Source organism: Triturus cristatus, chromosome 9 (genome assembly GCF_964204655.1).
Source record: "Triturus cristatus chromosome 9, aTriCri1.1, whole genome shotgun sequence".
Classification (NCBI taxonomy): domain Eukaryota; kingdom Metazoa; phylum Chordata; class Amphibia; order Caudata; family Salamandridae; genus Triturus; species Triturus cristatus.
Genome location: NC_140592.1, coordinates 236,256,441 through 236,273,335, shown reverse-complemented (window position 1 = coordinate 236,273,335; position 16,895 = coordinate 236,256,441). Strand labels below are relative to the sequence as shown.

Sequence of the window (16,895 nt, the reverse complement as noted above, 5' to 3'; positions counted from 1 at the left end):
AACGTGTGTGAAACCTATGGTTTTTTTAGTGAATTTGTAAGGTTTTTTAAATGCTAATTTATGTATGTATTATTATATTTTTTATATATTTATTTTACAATAAACTACCTATGTATATAGTTATAGATTGATTGTATCCTGTAATATGGAATGGCTCAGCTCTTTTCTTTTTTTTAATTTGGATAAAGTTGAACAGCATAGTTAATATCTTCTATAAACTTATAAACAGTTTAAAATGTTTCTTTTTTTTTTTAAGGGTTTTTCACGGTGCGCGCACCGGCAATTTTTTTTTATTAAACAAAATGTTTTTTTTTTTTTTATTTACGAGGTCCTTTAGGGACCCCCTGAGAAGGTCTAGGGGGTCAGGGACTCTCTACCCTGCCCCCTTTTCACGTTCTCCTATTTCGGTTTTTAGCTCTCTTCTGCCTCAAACTCTAAATGGCGGCTGGGGGGTGAAAAAAAAAAAAATGTTTTTTTCACCCTGCGGGGTACTTCAGGGACCCCCTGACAAAGGCTAGGGGGTCAGGAACTCTCTACCCTGCCCCCTTTTCACGTTCTCCACCTTTCTTTTTCACTGTCACACACAAAATGGCATCCGACACTTCCTGATTTCGACCGATTGGAATGTTGACTGTCATCTAACCACCAATCAGAATTACGCTCGCGGACATTTGGTGCGCGCACCGTGCGCGCATATAGACATTTATGTACTTTTAACTGCAATTTTCTCAGGAACTACGGAACAGATTGACACCATATATGCAAAAGGCACATGCCTGACCTAAGGACTACCTCTTTGCCAAATTTCAAGTAATTCTGTTCAGCCGTTCGGGCTGTACCTTCGACTAAAAGGTCCTATGGGAAAATGCATGGGGAAAACGAGTTTTGGGACCCCCCTTTTTTCTCAGCCCCCACTTGACGAATCACCCAGAGACTTTCAGGGTAGGAGCTGAGTGGAGCGCCCCATTAGTTTTGAAAATTTCACGAAGATAAGTCAACCGACGCCAAAGTTATTCAAAATAGAATTTTCAGATTCCCTATGGGAACTCGGTCCTAACTATAACGATCTACTGGCGACCGCCAGTAGATAATATCTATATATCTATATATCTATATATATCTATATATCTATATATCTATATATCTATATATCTATATATCTATATATCTATATATATCTATATATCTATATATATATATATATATATATATATATATATATATATTCACTGAAAAAACCATAGGTTTCACACACGTTGTAGTTAGGAATTAGCATTTAAAAAACCTTCCAAATTCACTGAAAAAACCATAGGTTTCACACATGTTATAGTTAGCTGGGCATTTCCCTCGTAAAAAAACAATGAAATTCCCCCGTTATAGTTAGTGCAGGCAACTATAACTCACGCGACCGCAATCCTCTGCTGATGACGTCAGATATTATATCACTGTATTTAGACACTTATTTACCCATGTCTTCTTCCATTCATCGTTAGCTATACATATATTACATATTTTTTTTTTTTCAGAAAGACACATATGTCATCATTGATGTAATATCTGACGTCATCAGCAGAGGATTGCGGTCGCGTGAGTTATAGTTGCCTGCACTAACTATAACGGGGGAATTTCATTGGTTTTTTACGAGGGAAATGCCCAGCTAACTATAACATGTGTGAAACCTAAGGTTTTTTCAGTGAATTTGTACGGTTTTTTAAATGCCAAGTTATGTATTTATTAATATATTTTTTTAAACAAAATGTTTTCGCGACGCGCGCACGGTGCGTGTGCGGTGGGCTCGCGGTGCGAGGGCGCGCACGGCTCGCTTCGCGCCCAAGGGCCAAATACATTTTTTTTTTCTATACATCGCGGAGTGCGCGCACGCTGCGCGAACTTCGCAGATTTTTTTCCGTTTGGCTGGTGCGCGCAGGGTGCGCGCACTCGGCGAGTTTTCGAAAAAAAAATAAAAAAAATGTTGGCCCTTGGTGGTCCTTCTGGGACCCCCTGACCATGGCTAGGGGGTCAGGAACTGTCCACCCTGCCCCCTTTTCACGTTCTCCACATTTGTTTTTCACCCCCTCAGAGTGCGAGAGACAAAATGGCGGCCGACACTTCCTGGTTTTGACCGATTCGAATGTTTACTAAGATCTAACATCCAATCAGAATTGCGCTCGCGCACGACAAGGTGCGCGCACCCAGCGCGCACGGTGCGCACGTACAGATATATATATTGATTTAAATGCTATTTTCTCTGGAAATACTGAACAGATTTACACCAAACCTGCAAAAGGCACTTCATGGACCTTATGGCTACCTCTCTGCCAAATTTCACGTAATTCTGTTCAGCCGTTCGGGCTGTAGCTGCGACTAAAGTCCCTATGGAAAAATCCATGGGGAAAACGCGTTTTGGGACCCCCCCTTTTTCTCGGCCCCCGCTTGACGAATCACCCCGAGACTTTCAGGGTAGGAGCGGAGCGGAGCGCCCCATTAGTTTTGAAAATTTCGCGAGGATTCGTCAATCGGCGCCAAAGTTATTCAAAATAGAATTTTGAGATTTCCTATGGAAACTCGGTCCTAACTATAACTATCTACTGGCGACCGCCAGTAGATTATATATATATATATATATATATATATATATATACACATCTATATACATACATACACATACACACACACACACAGGGACTCCAAGGGTGGCAAAATAAGTGCTGTAGCTCCTTCCCTGGCCACAGTGCACTTGGAACACGTGGCACCATTTATAAAGAGTGTCAATTAGGTTTTTTCTTAATGCAGTTTTAGGGTAAGAACATAGGCCCTGGGAACCTGTTTGGCAGGAACTCAGGGCACAGTCAAAGTACATCAGCATTTTGGCAAAAAAAGGGGGAAACCTTGCAAAAAGAGGGCACTTTCTTACACTCATGTTAACAAGGTAATCGTCATGTGAATGCCTTTAAGAAACTGATGTTCTGTTGCATGTGTCTACATAAGCCAACCGCGTGGTATAAATGAAGGAAATTCCTGCAGCTTTATAAAGTACAGGAGAATCACATACCGGTGTTTTAACTTTGGATGTAGTGAGATGAGACTGTTGATATCCAGTAGCAGTCGTGGTGATTGCAGTTGTCCCGGACTTTTTGTACACCAAAACAGTTTGCAAACCTAAAATGAAGAGCATGATTTAAAAACCATGTAGGACACCAACATATGTTACCATTTTCTACTGAGGCCAAAAGATTATGACCAGGCAGATTTTGGTGACATCAACTCACCAAACATTACAGTTTATAAAAAATGCACCTACCAATCATCTTAATGCCTTAAATTCATAAGCAAAAAAAGTCATTTGGCTTGGTCTTGTTGACGTCATATTTGTGCTCTTTCTACAGCTTGTAGCAAATACTCCTAAGGCCCTGGATGACCAATTAGAGACTGCACATTATATACCACTTGCAAACACAGCAAACGCATTCCTCTCTAGGATTCAGAAACTCTGGAGGGTGAAATTTGGGGTGTTAATCTAAAGGCAAAGCTTGATCTGATCAAGGTCTACTCATATACAAACATTTTGAAAAACACCACGCTCCCCAACAAATCCAGTGACTTACCATTTTGAGTGTTATTTCAGACAGCCACACAAGTACAAACAAAGCAACATGGTGTACTAAGAGACAGACATTTGGCTTTTAATTAGGAGTCATCTGCAAAAAGCTTCCAGCTGTCTTTGTGTTCTTCAGACCACCAGTACAAACATAATCTTGGATAAAGGCCATCTGAGAACCACATCAGTTGATAATCATTTATTGACTTTTGTGGGATGGGGCACTGAAGGTACTACACCAATTAAAAACCAATTTGAACACATTAGGGTGAACTGAGGCAATTAACAAAAAACAATTTTGGTTTTAGCCTTAAGGCTCTGGAGAATCTCACAACGTGTTCTGGTGAATGCATAGTGTGTGCGTCTCCATTAACCATCTCATGCAATGAACAGACTATTGTAGGATGCAGAGACAGGCTGTGCTTCAGAAGAGGTCCTTTAAAAGTGGGTTGCATAGGTTTGAGGCCATGAGACATCTAATACCGACAGAATAACCAAGCTCTTGAAGATTAGCATTCTTGCTTATCATACGATTCTGAAAGGCTTATTCTGCCTCCACTGTGAGGTACTTAGAACATCGAGTAAAATTTGTTTGCTTACTGCCTGTGATGAGAGGAAGGAACATATACACTGATAGACATTTTTAAACTATATGATGGACTTCTGAAGGACACCCTTGTTTTTTTTGTTGATGATTTAAAACCATTAGTGTGTTTTATAGGACACTACTAGAGGTCTTAAACTTCCTGTTTTAGAGTTGTATTGGAAGCGTGACTATTTTATCTTTTATTATAGCACCTAACATCGAATTGACTAGAATATAGGTGCAGTTTTATTTCACACTTTTTGAAGAAAATGGTGGCCTGCATTCATTACAGGATACACATAGCGAGGTAAAAAAGGATGAAAATGCAGAAAGTGTTACCTTCCTCCAAGGTCTGGTGAATTTTGCCACATTATGATTGCAACTCTTTGAGCCTGCACATTGAAATGAAAGCTAATTGTAAAGTGGTCAGTCCACACCTGCTCAACCAGAGGAGCAACATCTAGGTTAGGAGCAATGGAGAATACTAAATCCAATGTATGACCAGCTAGATGAGTAGGACCTTCTATTTTTTGGTGGAGCCTTAAGGATGCTAGATCAGCTAGGAGATGGCACGTATCAGGGTTGGACTCTTCATCCACAAGGTAGTTAAAGTCTCCCAAAGCAAGAAGTTGTCTGCAGCTAAGACATGCGGCGAAAGCAATTCCATTTGAGCTGAAGTCTTTCTTTTCGCCCACAGGGTGATAGAACAAGGCGCCCCTCCAAGTTGCCTTTGTGGTGGTTTCTAATTTAAAAATAATCCTCTCTAACCAGTTAGTACAGCAGGAGCCTAAAAGCTTAAAAGGTGGTTGACTAGACCCTGCCCCTACATGCGAAGAATGCAAAAAAATGCAACAGAGCAGGTGTCCAGTAATTCCGGAACAAACGCCTTAAGAGGCATGGAAAACTGGGGGGTAAACAATAGGAGTGCATAAGAAGAATCACAATAGGTAACAATTGGCACCAGATGGTGAAGGGTTAGTAGCAGCGGTGTCTTGCAATTGGACATTACGTGGCTAACTGGTCCGTTCTCAGGTATACGAAATTAAGCATAACGTGCAGACAGTGCAAAAATCTAATTATGGTGAGGGGTACACCCCATGTTGTGGGATAGGGAGCCAATGACCCAGATCCCCCCCTCCCACTTAGCAGCCCACCATTATATGAGTAGTTCCCGCAGACTCTTGGAGTGGCCTCTCTTGACCAAAAGTCTCAGTCCTGTCTGGACAGCTAGTTTCTTCTTGACGTGGGCCGTAAAAATGTCAAACAATTGCACTAGTCGGATGTTAGTCATTGGACTTACAGAATACAATTCTTATTACTGCAGATCTACATGTCCTGCTCCCTAGTGCCTTAAATTCCTTAAATTCGGTAGGGATCTCCGCTTATTGACCAGACGGGGACCAATACATAGAACATGCTGCAATGTCTCAATTGTCTGGTGGCACAAATGGCATTTCGTGCCCCCTTTGAGCTTCTTTCTGTCACTTTGGTATAAAGTCCAGGGTGGGGTTCTTTCCCAGCCTCAACAACAGTAGTTTCTGTTTGTTGGAGGCCATCTACTCCTTCAAGGTCAAAGGGGGAAATCTTTAAATCGTCTAAGGATTTCAACACCAACCACCCATGAGACTGCTTAGCCACTGCGCCTTTATCTTCCATCCGGCTTTGCAGCTGGATGCCTTTGTTTAGCACCTTGCTAAATGCTGGGGTAGGTATTTCCAAGCCCCATAGCTCAGTCAGCCCTAGTTTTTCTATGCTTCTTTCAAGATCTTTTCTGTATTTACCCATCCCTCTTTGGAGGTTAATTTCGGTCCAAACTAAGCTGGCTAATGAGCCTTTGGCGATAGATCTCAATTTGTACCAGAACTTGACAAATGCACCGGGCTTGGAATAAACGGTTTTCACAGCAAAAACTCCAGCCTGACATGAGCAGGCAATGCTGATCTCGGCAGCCAAAATTCTTGCTTATAGGTTCTTGTCACGATTTAATCCAATATACTAGTCTCTGTGCCCATCAACATTTCGCCTCCATATGAGAGCGTAAGTATTAATTTTGCCTTTATTAGTGTTGCCACTAGTTGGAGGTTGTGCCCCTTAACACTAAGAATGCAAAATCTAGGGCTGGTGCTTTTTCCGTGATCGCCTAGATAGATGTAAGCAGCAGTCTCGTCAATTGTAGCTCTACTAAAGGTGCCATCTAAGTTGGTTTATGATACAGCGATTTAACAAGAGGACTCGTCTTCTTGCGATTTTCTCCAGCCTATTGTACTCTGCATTGGTGCCCAGACAATTAAGGGATCTCTGCAGGAATAAACTGTGTACTAAGCATTAGCAGATTGTCTGCATACTGGAGATTCGACAGCAGGTGTCCACCAAGACTCTGGGCATGTGATGTCAACTCGTCTAACGCCGGGGAGAGTTCCGAAATGTGTCAATTGAATAGAAGAGGTGCCAGAATGCACCCCTGTTTTAGGCCAATCAAGAATCTCACTTTTTTTGACAGATGGGGGTCATCCAAAATCTTACTCTTGATCCATGTGTCCGGAGAAAGCAGCCTCATAGCATTTAGTTGGTTAGTAGGTTAGGTGGAATACTGCACTGCTGGAGCTTTGCCCAGAGTTTGTTGCATGGAACATTGTCAAATGCCGCTTTAAAGTCAACAAAGTACATGTATGGTGGTGTGCCACAGGGGCATAACACAGGCCCCATACTCTGGCCGGAGAGCTCCTGATTGAGCCCAGAGGGGGTCCCTCTACATACCTTGCAGGGAGGCCCTCTCAATTTGTGTTATGCCAGTGGTGTGCTAGTGGCCTTTGCACTACTTAGAATGAGACCTAATGCCATTAGGTTTGTTAAAGTGCCTTGCTTCTTTGTAAATTCTGTCTGATTTAACGGGAGTTTCCTCGTATCTGATGCCAATGTTTTTTTAACCTTCTAACAATGCCATAGTATATTGTGCAGAAAATACACCTACGGTATGGAAAATTAAAATGTCACCTGTGGACAGCAGCACTTACTGTGCTATCCACTAGTTTGACAAAGCAACACATGGCATCTGGCCTATTATTATAATCTGACTGCTGCTGAGTAAGGGTTAGGAAATAGGATTAATGCTCCTCTGGAATAAAGTTTTTAGGAGAGTTAAAGAGAAGGTTGGATCCAACTAAATCCACATGGTGTCTATAATTGGAAATCCATTTGTTGGATTGTGGTGCCCTCACACACCTTAGCGGGTGTCATGCTTCATCATATGGGCTGCTCCTCGTCGGGTCGGCGGTGCAATGCCCAACAGGCTCCCTTAAAAAGGGGCGCTTTGTCGGAGATCTTCTTTCCAACTGCCGTATGGTGAAGTGCGGGTGTGGGGCCCGGATAGTGTAGATGTGTGATGGTGATTTAAAATAGGGTTAGGAGTGCCTGATAGGAATTAATTTTATTCTGGGGGCCTGCTACCCTAGTTAAAAATGTGTGAACATGGCACTAGTCCGAGTATAATGCCTCGTGTTAGAGTGTCCTCTGTTCAAAAATGTGTAACGGTCAACATGTTTCTCGCATTGAGTTGATGTACTCGCGATTCGTCAGGACCAGAAATCTGAAAAAGGAACTATCTACATCTAAAAACTACTGGTATTAAGGTGTGTAGTGAGTCAAGTGTTGCTTGAGTATAGTACCTGTTGTGATCAGGAGCTACCTGTAAAGGAAGAAGGGGAGGTTATAGAAATATAACACGCAGGTATGCATCGTATAGAACAGCTGGAAACCATGCCTTCAATGTCATTCTCAACTCTCATTTCGTCTCAACGATGGTGATTGATAATATACCAATTGGCATGTTAAAAATTATAAAAATTGTGATGGTGAAATCCCACGGTGAGCTGATGTGAATACTCAACAGTGTGGACATCCAATTTAAATTAAAAGCAGCAGAGAATACATAGGTATAACTCACCCTATTCAGTAATTTTCCAGATATCAACAGTACTCGGTGGATTGTACATGAGTTAGAGTTCCTCTGTAAGTAGGACTGTACCGAAAATGGTAATGCACTTGGTAAATTAGGTGACAAAACATGTAAACAGAGCAGAAGCAGTGAAAGAAACACATAATCCCTAGTAAAAAGTGAATCATGTATTGTAGGGTACTGCTCATTTTGAAACGGGGGTCCCTACCTGTCTTAAGTGGATGGAAAAGTAAACCTAAAGGATCAGGTGTTGATAATACACATGGTAAACGTTATTACATTGGTGCCGTGCCATGTCGACAACCCTAAAGTAAGTGTGGTGCTTAATAGGAGAATATGTATATAACCGGTTGAGTCTACAATGAAACATGTCCTTTGTATACAAGAAGTGATGTGGCGGTGACCAGTAGGTAGTGTCTTGGAAACTTAAATGTTACTACTATGAAAACTCCAATAGAGTCGCAGGGGTAGGAGTTCGATTTAGGTAAGGTATACAACAAAGGGAGTATCGTTGTTGATAAGCGGGTATATTATATATCAAAATCGCTAAATCAACAGAATCATCACGATGTATATTAGCAATTGTTAGAGCTGTAGCAAGACTGATACGGTGCTGCTCCGTGACTCCGTAGCTGGTAACTACCAAAGATATGTCAATTAATTGGTGTGTTGTGGTCTCTACCCTTCATATTGAAATGGCACTCGCTGGCAACACAAAGTGAAAAAGTATAGGTGAGGGACTCAACACGGTTCTAGTGGGACCCTGCTCACGAATAAACGCATGAAGAAGCGCGGTTCTATTTAGAACGCTAATGGACCAAGGAAAGGTCGCTGAATGGAAACGGTGCTAGTAACGGTTTACAAATAAGTGCGCATGTGATCGTGGCAGCCCCTATGTGAATCCTACAATAGAAAACAGGTTTAAAGTACAGGCTACTTACATTTTGTTAACTCGCGCTACTCCTTGTGACCTACCCGTTCCACCGAGTCCGGGAGGTAGCATGATAGAAAGTAGCGAAGGACTTATGCTAGTGATATCGGTCATGTGATAGAGAGATAGACGGCTCATAGTGTGTCAGTTGTCAAAGCCAGTTAAGGTGGCGGCCATATTTGAATGGAGTGAGGATAGATATAGGTCGTGAAATGTAATGTGAGAGAGGCAGTGTAATACTCTATTCTGATATCAGAGGTTGAAAACCAAAAGGCCGAGTTAAGGGGTACAAAGAGTATTATAATGTTGTTTAGACATTCTATTTGACAGTGAAAAGGCTCGAGACAGTCTTATGGTAGGAAGTGGTTGTATATGTGTAAAGTTACATCGCAGTAAAAAGAGAGAAAGGTCAGTCTCTAATGACATGCAGATAATATTCATACTGTAAAGATTAGTCAACAGCAGTTTGTTTTGATGCGAGGTAAAATCAAAAAATATAGTGAAACACAACACAGCGAGAATGTAGAGAATAGTCGCCAAGTAAATCAATAAATAAATAAATACAGTGGCGTAGCAGCGGGAAATGTCAGCCAAAGAGTAGTGAAAAAGGCTGATTTTAATGGAGGGTAAAGTCAGTCAGGTTAGATCTTAATTGACCCCCAAGGAATTTCATCATTGAGGCCGTTGGTATCTGGAGACAGGCGGTGAATCCAACGCTGTTCTTTTGAAAAAAGACTCTGTTTTGTTATGTTGGGTTTGGTTTCTAGAATGAGCCATTTAACAGAGTCAGGTGAATGGTTGTTTTCAAGGAAATGAACACATATTTTAGTGTTTTTCTTATGGCAGCGAAAATTGCTGCGGTGTTCAGAGATTCGTAGTTTGACTGGGCGAGTCGTCATCCCCACATAAAAGAGATTACAAGGACATATTAAAAGGTAAACGCAGTTGGAAGTGTTGCAGTTGGGATGTGTTCTTAATTCCCATGTAAAAGTTGCGTTAAGTGTTATGGTTTTGTGTATAGATGTGAATGCACATACACTACAACTTCCACATGGGTAGTGACCACTGACTGCCGGTAATTGCCATAATGTGCCTTGTCGATCTTTTTCTTTAGGTTTGGGTCTAGTACGCACGAGCATGTCCTTGATGTTTCTGGAGCGTTTAAATGCGAATCGGGGTGGTTCAAAATGCATTGTCCCTGTGTTAAGGATATCCAAGTGTTTAACCAAAACCTTACTCAACAGGTTGGAAGCTGGTGTGAAGGTGGTCACGCAAGTGAGAACATCGGAACTGCTTTTTACTTTATGTTCCAAAAGTCCTTCTCTATGGTTGTTGCGTGCTCGTTTCTTCGAGAGGGTAATACTCCTCTGTGGGTATTGTCTCTCTGTCAGATTTTGGGCAAGGATAGTCGATTCGCTCTTATATTCCTCCAGGGTGCTACAATTCCTCCTAACTCTCAGAAATTGTCCGAATGGCAAGTTTTCTTTGAGAGATTTCGGATGATGACTTGTGAAGTTGTAGCAGGCTATTGCGATCAGTGGCTTTCCTGTACATGGTAGTAGAGAAACTGCCCTGTGCGATCTTGATAGTTAAATCCAAGAAGGCTATCTCAATGGGGGATGCTGTGATGGTGAAGTTGAGGTAGGGATTAAGATTATTAATCCAACCAAAGAATTTGCCATAACTGTCACGGTCTCCTGTCCCAAAAATCAAGATGTCGTCAATGAAGCGTTTCCACAGACGAATGTTGTCAAGAAACGGGTTGGTGTCATGGAAGATGTGTACCTTCAAAGGCTGCCATGTAGAGGCAGGCCACACTAGGAGCGAAGGTACTTCCCATGGAAGTACCTTGCGTCTGATGGTATAGTTGCCCCTTGAACTCGAAAAAAGTTTTCAGTTAGGGCTAGTGTGGCACATTCCATAATAAAGGAGGGTGGGGTGGGGTGGCTGATCCCCAGGACGCAGTACTCAATGCCTTCTCAATCACTTCTAGAGTGGCCCTCTGTGGGATGTTAGTGTTACTGCTGCAGAGTAAGACCTGCAGTGGAACCTGTTAAAATAACCCTTTCTGACAGATAAAAAGCTTTCTTTTAAATATTAGTAAGTCACCCCTAAGTAGGGCTTGTAGCAGACAAGGTGCATGAATGGTATTTAAAAGTAGGACTTGTAGAAAATTAATGTTACCATGTCCCTACAATGGCAAAGCCCTGAACGCTATTTTCACTGTGGCAGGCGTAGCAGGCCTATGTAGGAAACCAGAGCGCAGATTAAAACTGGAATACTATATCTCTGAAACAGGATCAACTAGAAAAAGAATTACACCACTATTTTTTATTGGTTATTAAAAAACCAATTGAATTGTGAAGACTAACTGTTAATATTAACGAAAATAAAGTTTTTAAAGTTGCCCTTTACCTAACTGAACTGTCAGAGAGCTAATTAGCATTGACCTCTGCCAACTCCCAGCCTGTGCACAGCTCAGGAGGAGGTGTAAAACTTCTCCCAGAAGCACACAATTACATAAATGGGCTGAGAGGACTCCTCTAAGATTAATAGAATATGGTGGGCATGGGCGGTGCCATTCTTTGACACCACAGAGTCAAATCCTGACTGACAGATCCATATGAAACACATGTAAAGATTTTGCAGAAGGAGCCTCCTTTTGTCCTACCAGACCTCTATCCCTTGGTTTGTTTTGGATAAAGTGTCTGTTCCAAACTGAATTTTAGTGCTAGATGTGGTAGGACAATGGGATTACCACAGTATACTCACCACTAACACATCCAGTCTCAGAGCCCAAGTTTAGTTTGGCCTAAGACTTTTAACAGCTTAGATTTGCACTGCCAAAGTTCGATTTAGGCCTGTTAGCAATAAAGCAAACAGGAACTACAGCAAAAATATGAAGGTTCAGGCCTGAGAACCCTTAATGCTTTGCTCACAGAGGAACAAGGGGTGTCTTAAGGTGCCCCAACACACAGGGTGGGTAGCCCTACACAGATGGACGCTCACCCAGCCTTCCTCAGAAAACTGCTGGATTGTTTTAAAGGATACCAAGCAGACTGCCTTGGTCATTTAGGATTGGTGAGAAGGACATGAAGAGATTTGTCTCCCTTCGACTTCAAATCTAAGATCTCCGAGGATCATAAGGCTGATGCCCTGGGTGGTTCCAGGAACATTAAAAAAAAAAGCTAAGGAGCACATTTATGTGAAGAATTTCAGTTCACCGCAGCCAACTGAACCTGGACTGGACTTTTCTATTTCCCTTTGCCCGAAGCTCCATGAGTCCATAAGTGCTCCCCCCTCTCCAGACGTTCTGGGGGTTTTGGAAGAGTCCTGCTGTAGTTGTTTGGGCATCAAAAAAAGTTTGTATCTATTTCGAAACCTTTGCTCCAGAGCTTCAAGGGTACCGACTGCAAAAAGTATGTGACTGCCAGTTCTACTAAGTCGAATTGAATTTTGAGGATTGACCAATGTGAAAAAGTGTTTCTCTGAAAAACAACAACGTCACTTCTCAGATTGGGACTAAAGAACTTTATCAAATTGCCCTACTTGTTGTATCTGACCTGGGCTGCTTCGTGGATGGCCTCAGTGTGCACCTACATACTGGTGTACTGCGACCATGGACTACCATTGGTGTTTTGTGCTTTTTCTACTTAAATCTAAAAAAAAAAAATCATTTCACCTGCTCCATCTCCTAGATTGAGTCATTTCGGTGTCATCTTGTTCATTAAATAGTCATCTATTTTCATAAACTGTGAAGTGGGATTTTTATTGCAGGGGTATGGATTTTTTTTTAACAAAATCTATTTGCCCAAGGGACACGATGCTACGAAAATCCACTTGTCCTGTAAAGAAATACAACTGTCCCATTTGGTGGCATGCAGCAAAATGAACAATTAAGGCAGTGTTCTCATTACATGAAGGCTCTGATAATAGCCTCTCTAATTGTACTCATATTCTATGAGGCCTTGGATACTAGATAGGCTCTGATATTCCCATTTTTCTGCAAGTCTACGCAACAGGACTGAAGTAGGTTAAAAGCAGTCGATCCAGGGTTGGGACGCCCTGCGAGTCTTTAAATACCAACTAATTTTCATGTTGAAGGGTATTTACCAACTCCTCACTAATCTTTACTCCCCACTCGAAAAGATTGGAAGTTTACTCCTGACAAGGGCGAGGTAGGCAGACAAAAGGGTGTAGAATAAAATAAAAGGTGAAATTCCAATAGTTTAGCAGGTTTATGCAGGAGCAAATATAAACTACACATGCATATTTGTAAACTGCATGCTCACTCGAGGGTCTCGGCACTGAAACAGATGTTTCTTGCTACCCACCTCAATGTTATGCATTTAATCGACTCCAGAAGGATGAAAATGTTAAGTCAACCTGCCAGAATGGAAACCTGTCACCATGTACATTTTCTCATTCTAAAATGGAATTCACGAAAGTTAGCTCGAAGTCGTTGCCAGCTATACTTCGGTAAACTTTTGCGAATGCAAGAAAGTCTTAAATCTGCACCAATGCAAGGACACATATCTGTGGGTGCCCTTTTGTGTGGTTTTCTTCAAGAATTGGGTTGCTGACACTTTTATTTTGCACATTATGGCTTTACACAGATCCTCCATATTGACATGATTAAACACATTTATTAACACATGCCTCAAACTTGTGCAGCAGTTTAACAAAACACTTTTTAAAAGTGGCAATTGTATACTTTTTATTTTAAAGCAAAAACACAAAATCACAAATCAGCATATAACCAGGGGGAATTCAGTGAGCATTGTAAGTAGCCTCCTATTGTTAAACACTGCAAATGTGTACAACGTTTTGAACTATAGCCACAGTCAGTAATGCATGCTGATATTGCTACATTTACTTACAGTGCTGGCGTTTAATAAATTGTAAAAACACGTTTAAACTGTTTGACACTAAATCAAGATTGTTATTTATATATGTAGACAATCTTGTCAAAGATCGGTAGGGTAAACTGGCAGCCAAAGGGTTTATAGTTCAGAGAGTTGATCATGTTTGTCATTTGGACAAAGTAAATGTGATAACTTGTTACCCTTGACCCCAAACAGTATGTCCTGGGTGTAGGACAATAGGAATCCCACACCCCTGATATTGTGTTGAAGTTTTGACTAACCGTTTTAGTACTGATAAATGCTTTCCACAGTTGAACCTATCTGCTCTTTGCCATAGCTACCAGGTGTTCAGCTCAGGTTAAAATGACTGAAACCTTTGACTGGATCTAACATGTTAGTGACTTACTTGTGGTGGATTACCAGCCACCCCAATTAATAGTTTAATTTTGAACATGGTGCGACATGAATTTGCACAAATAATTAAGCAACGTATTTAGTGATAACAAGGGAATCTTTACTATCGCCTTTTGAATTACATTAAATATGTTGGGATTGTTTAATGCTGTAGTTGAGTGCCTATGCCCAATTGTATTGTAGCATTTAAATAGTGCTTACTACCCTCCTGTCGGGCTTGGAAGGGCTTACTCATATACGTTGTGAACTACGCCGTGGAAGATGTGTGGTTGGAAGGGTGGTGTTTTTGATTTAAGACTCTTAGGGAAGTGTTTTCATGTCATGAGTGAAGACAACAGAGGTATAGTTATTGTGTTACGGGACAAAGCACTTGATGTTACCATGGGTGAGGGTATGTAAAAGATAGACATGCAAATTATAATTATTATAGGGGCACAGATATATAGGCAGCTACACGTCACCAGCCTGGCCAAAAACGCAGTGGGATGCTCAGTTTGAGTGCCTTGGTCTTGAATGAGTTAAAGAATAATAAAAGGGCAACAACTGTAATAGGTCAGATAAGCAGTATCCATACACATTTTGTAGCAGCCTACTGCTGAACAAATACAATCTGGCAACATGAACAGATTCAATACAATCATTTTAAAAGGCCCAGATTCCACCAACTCCTGCTATGCTAAAGGACGCGTATATTTTGAGCAGGGATTCATGCCCCTGGCCCTAATGAAGATCCAGAAGGTTCCCAAAACCAGACAAGCACCAGTCAGCAAGCAGTAGTTCTGTCATGGCTCAGACCCTAGACAGGCTGGCACCCTGCACTTCTCAGGATGAGGGAAAAAAAGAACTTGATAGGTTGCTGCCTTCATAGATCAAGAGCAGATGGGCCTGCCTCATTTTACTATAGTGTCCTCGACCCTCCATGTGAGACTAGTCTTTTACATCTCAGTGACCCTTGCTATTTCTACTTTACATAAGGGGGCATCTTCCTAACGTCCTAGAATTTCCTCCCAGACAACTTTAACATATAAATTTAGTACTGAATGACATTCAGGGTAAAGAACAAACAATGTGTTGAAAGTAGACCTACCCTGCTTCCATTGTTACGGCTAGTAGAGAAGCATGGCACAGATTTGGTAGTCCTCATTTTGTTAAATTTTAATACAGCTCATCTCTGCAAATGGGGGCTTTAATATTCATTAGTCCCATTCAAATATCTTAATGCTACAACCAAAAACAGGATGGTGACCAATTAACCTTTGTAAAGTGCCGGTCACTGTGCTCCACCTCATGTTACTTATCATTTTAAGAAGGCTTGATCTGTTTGAGCTACAAATACATTCTTTGTGTTGAAACATGCAAATTACACAGCCGGGGGCTTCTGGTACATACAGTATATTCACAATTTGCAACAAAAGCCACCTATATCTAAGGCTCCAAAGACAATCAGTATTACATTTAGAAGAGAATCCAAACAATGCAGCACACTTCTAGCTAATCTGTTCTGGAAGGTGTGCTGTAAGAAGTTTAAACTTTCTTCATCACGCTTACTTCAGTCTTCAACTTCGTTTTTCCCTAGTATGTTAATTTATTTTACACACTAATGTTCAGTGTTTTTAGACAAATATTCCTACATGAATGCAATGGACAACATGGTTCAGATGCTGTATACTCAAAAGGGCATCAAAGAGGTCATAGATATGAAAAGCACATTTTTGTTACATAATCTTCTTTAATTGAAAAAAATAATTACATGTCTTCAACTTGTATATAATTTATACCTGCTGCATGAAAGCAACCAGGGTCTGGGCAATTACATTTTTTGTTACATCCTAAAATGATAGAATTGATATACCCTGATATAGTCACTAGTTAGACACTTTTCGACTATTTACATGATCTTTTACTGTTTTCAGTGTTTGCAACCTTCTCAGTTTTGGTATCCTCACTGTCCAGACAGGTGGTTTGTTGCTCTTGTGTTCTGATTGAGACAGGCTGCTAGTCTAATGTATAGTTTACATACAACTCATTCCTCGACTGTGGTTGGCTACATTGCACTCAATATTTTCAGGGATTTGAAGGTAATATGTGCAAGAATGAGTGTACCAAAGGTGGTCAATTTTGCTTTCTAGGGGTACACGTTTGTCCTTGGCCTGAGGAGGATGTTCTGTTAAGGGACATTGACAGCAAGAAATGTGATTTTATAGCAATCCATGTGGTTTAATTAAGATAACTTGCTGTGAAAGGATATATTTAGATGGATGAAATGTTGTATATTTGCTATTGGTTGTCACATTTTAGCAACTGTAACTTGGATGCTTTGCTGTGGGCTTGATGGTGTCTGGGATTAAGTACACTGTGTACTGCTGGAGTAGGACAAAGTACTAGTATCAAGAAATTGAAGTGATGTTGAGGTGACAACACTTAGTCAACTAGATTGCTTTCTTCCATGTGGTGTACCAGAGATATGGAATCAGCTTATAGTCCCGGATTCAGATACAAATTTAGGGAGTGACTGAACAGGTACTGTTTCCGGAGTTCAATTCTAA

General features: G+C 41.1%; 1 protein-coding gene across 1 annotated transcript in view; it reads right to left on the bottom strand.

The window, feature by feature from the left end:
* NUP210 (nucleoporin 210) overlaps window positions 1–16,895 on the bottom strand; it is a 451,814-nt gene that overhangs the window by 211,013 nt on the left and 223,906 nt on the right. The window contains exon 18 of the mRNA XM_085624815.1: window positions 3,053–3,159. Within this exon, the coding sequence (XP_085480941.1) occupies window positions 3,053–3,159 (107 nt within the window). The remainder of the gene's footprint in view (window positions 1–3,052; window positions 3,160–16,895) is intronic.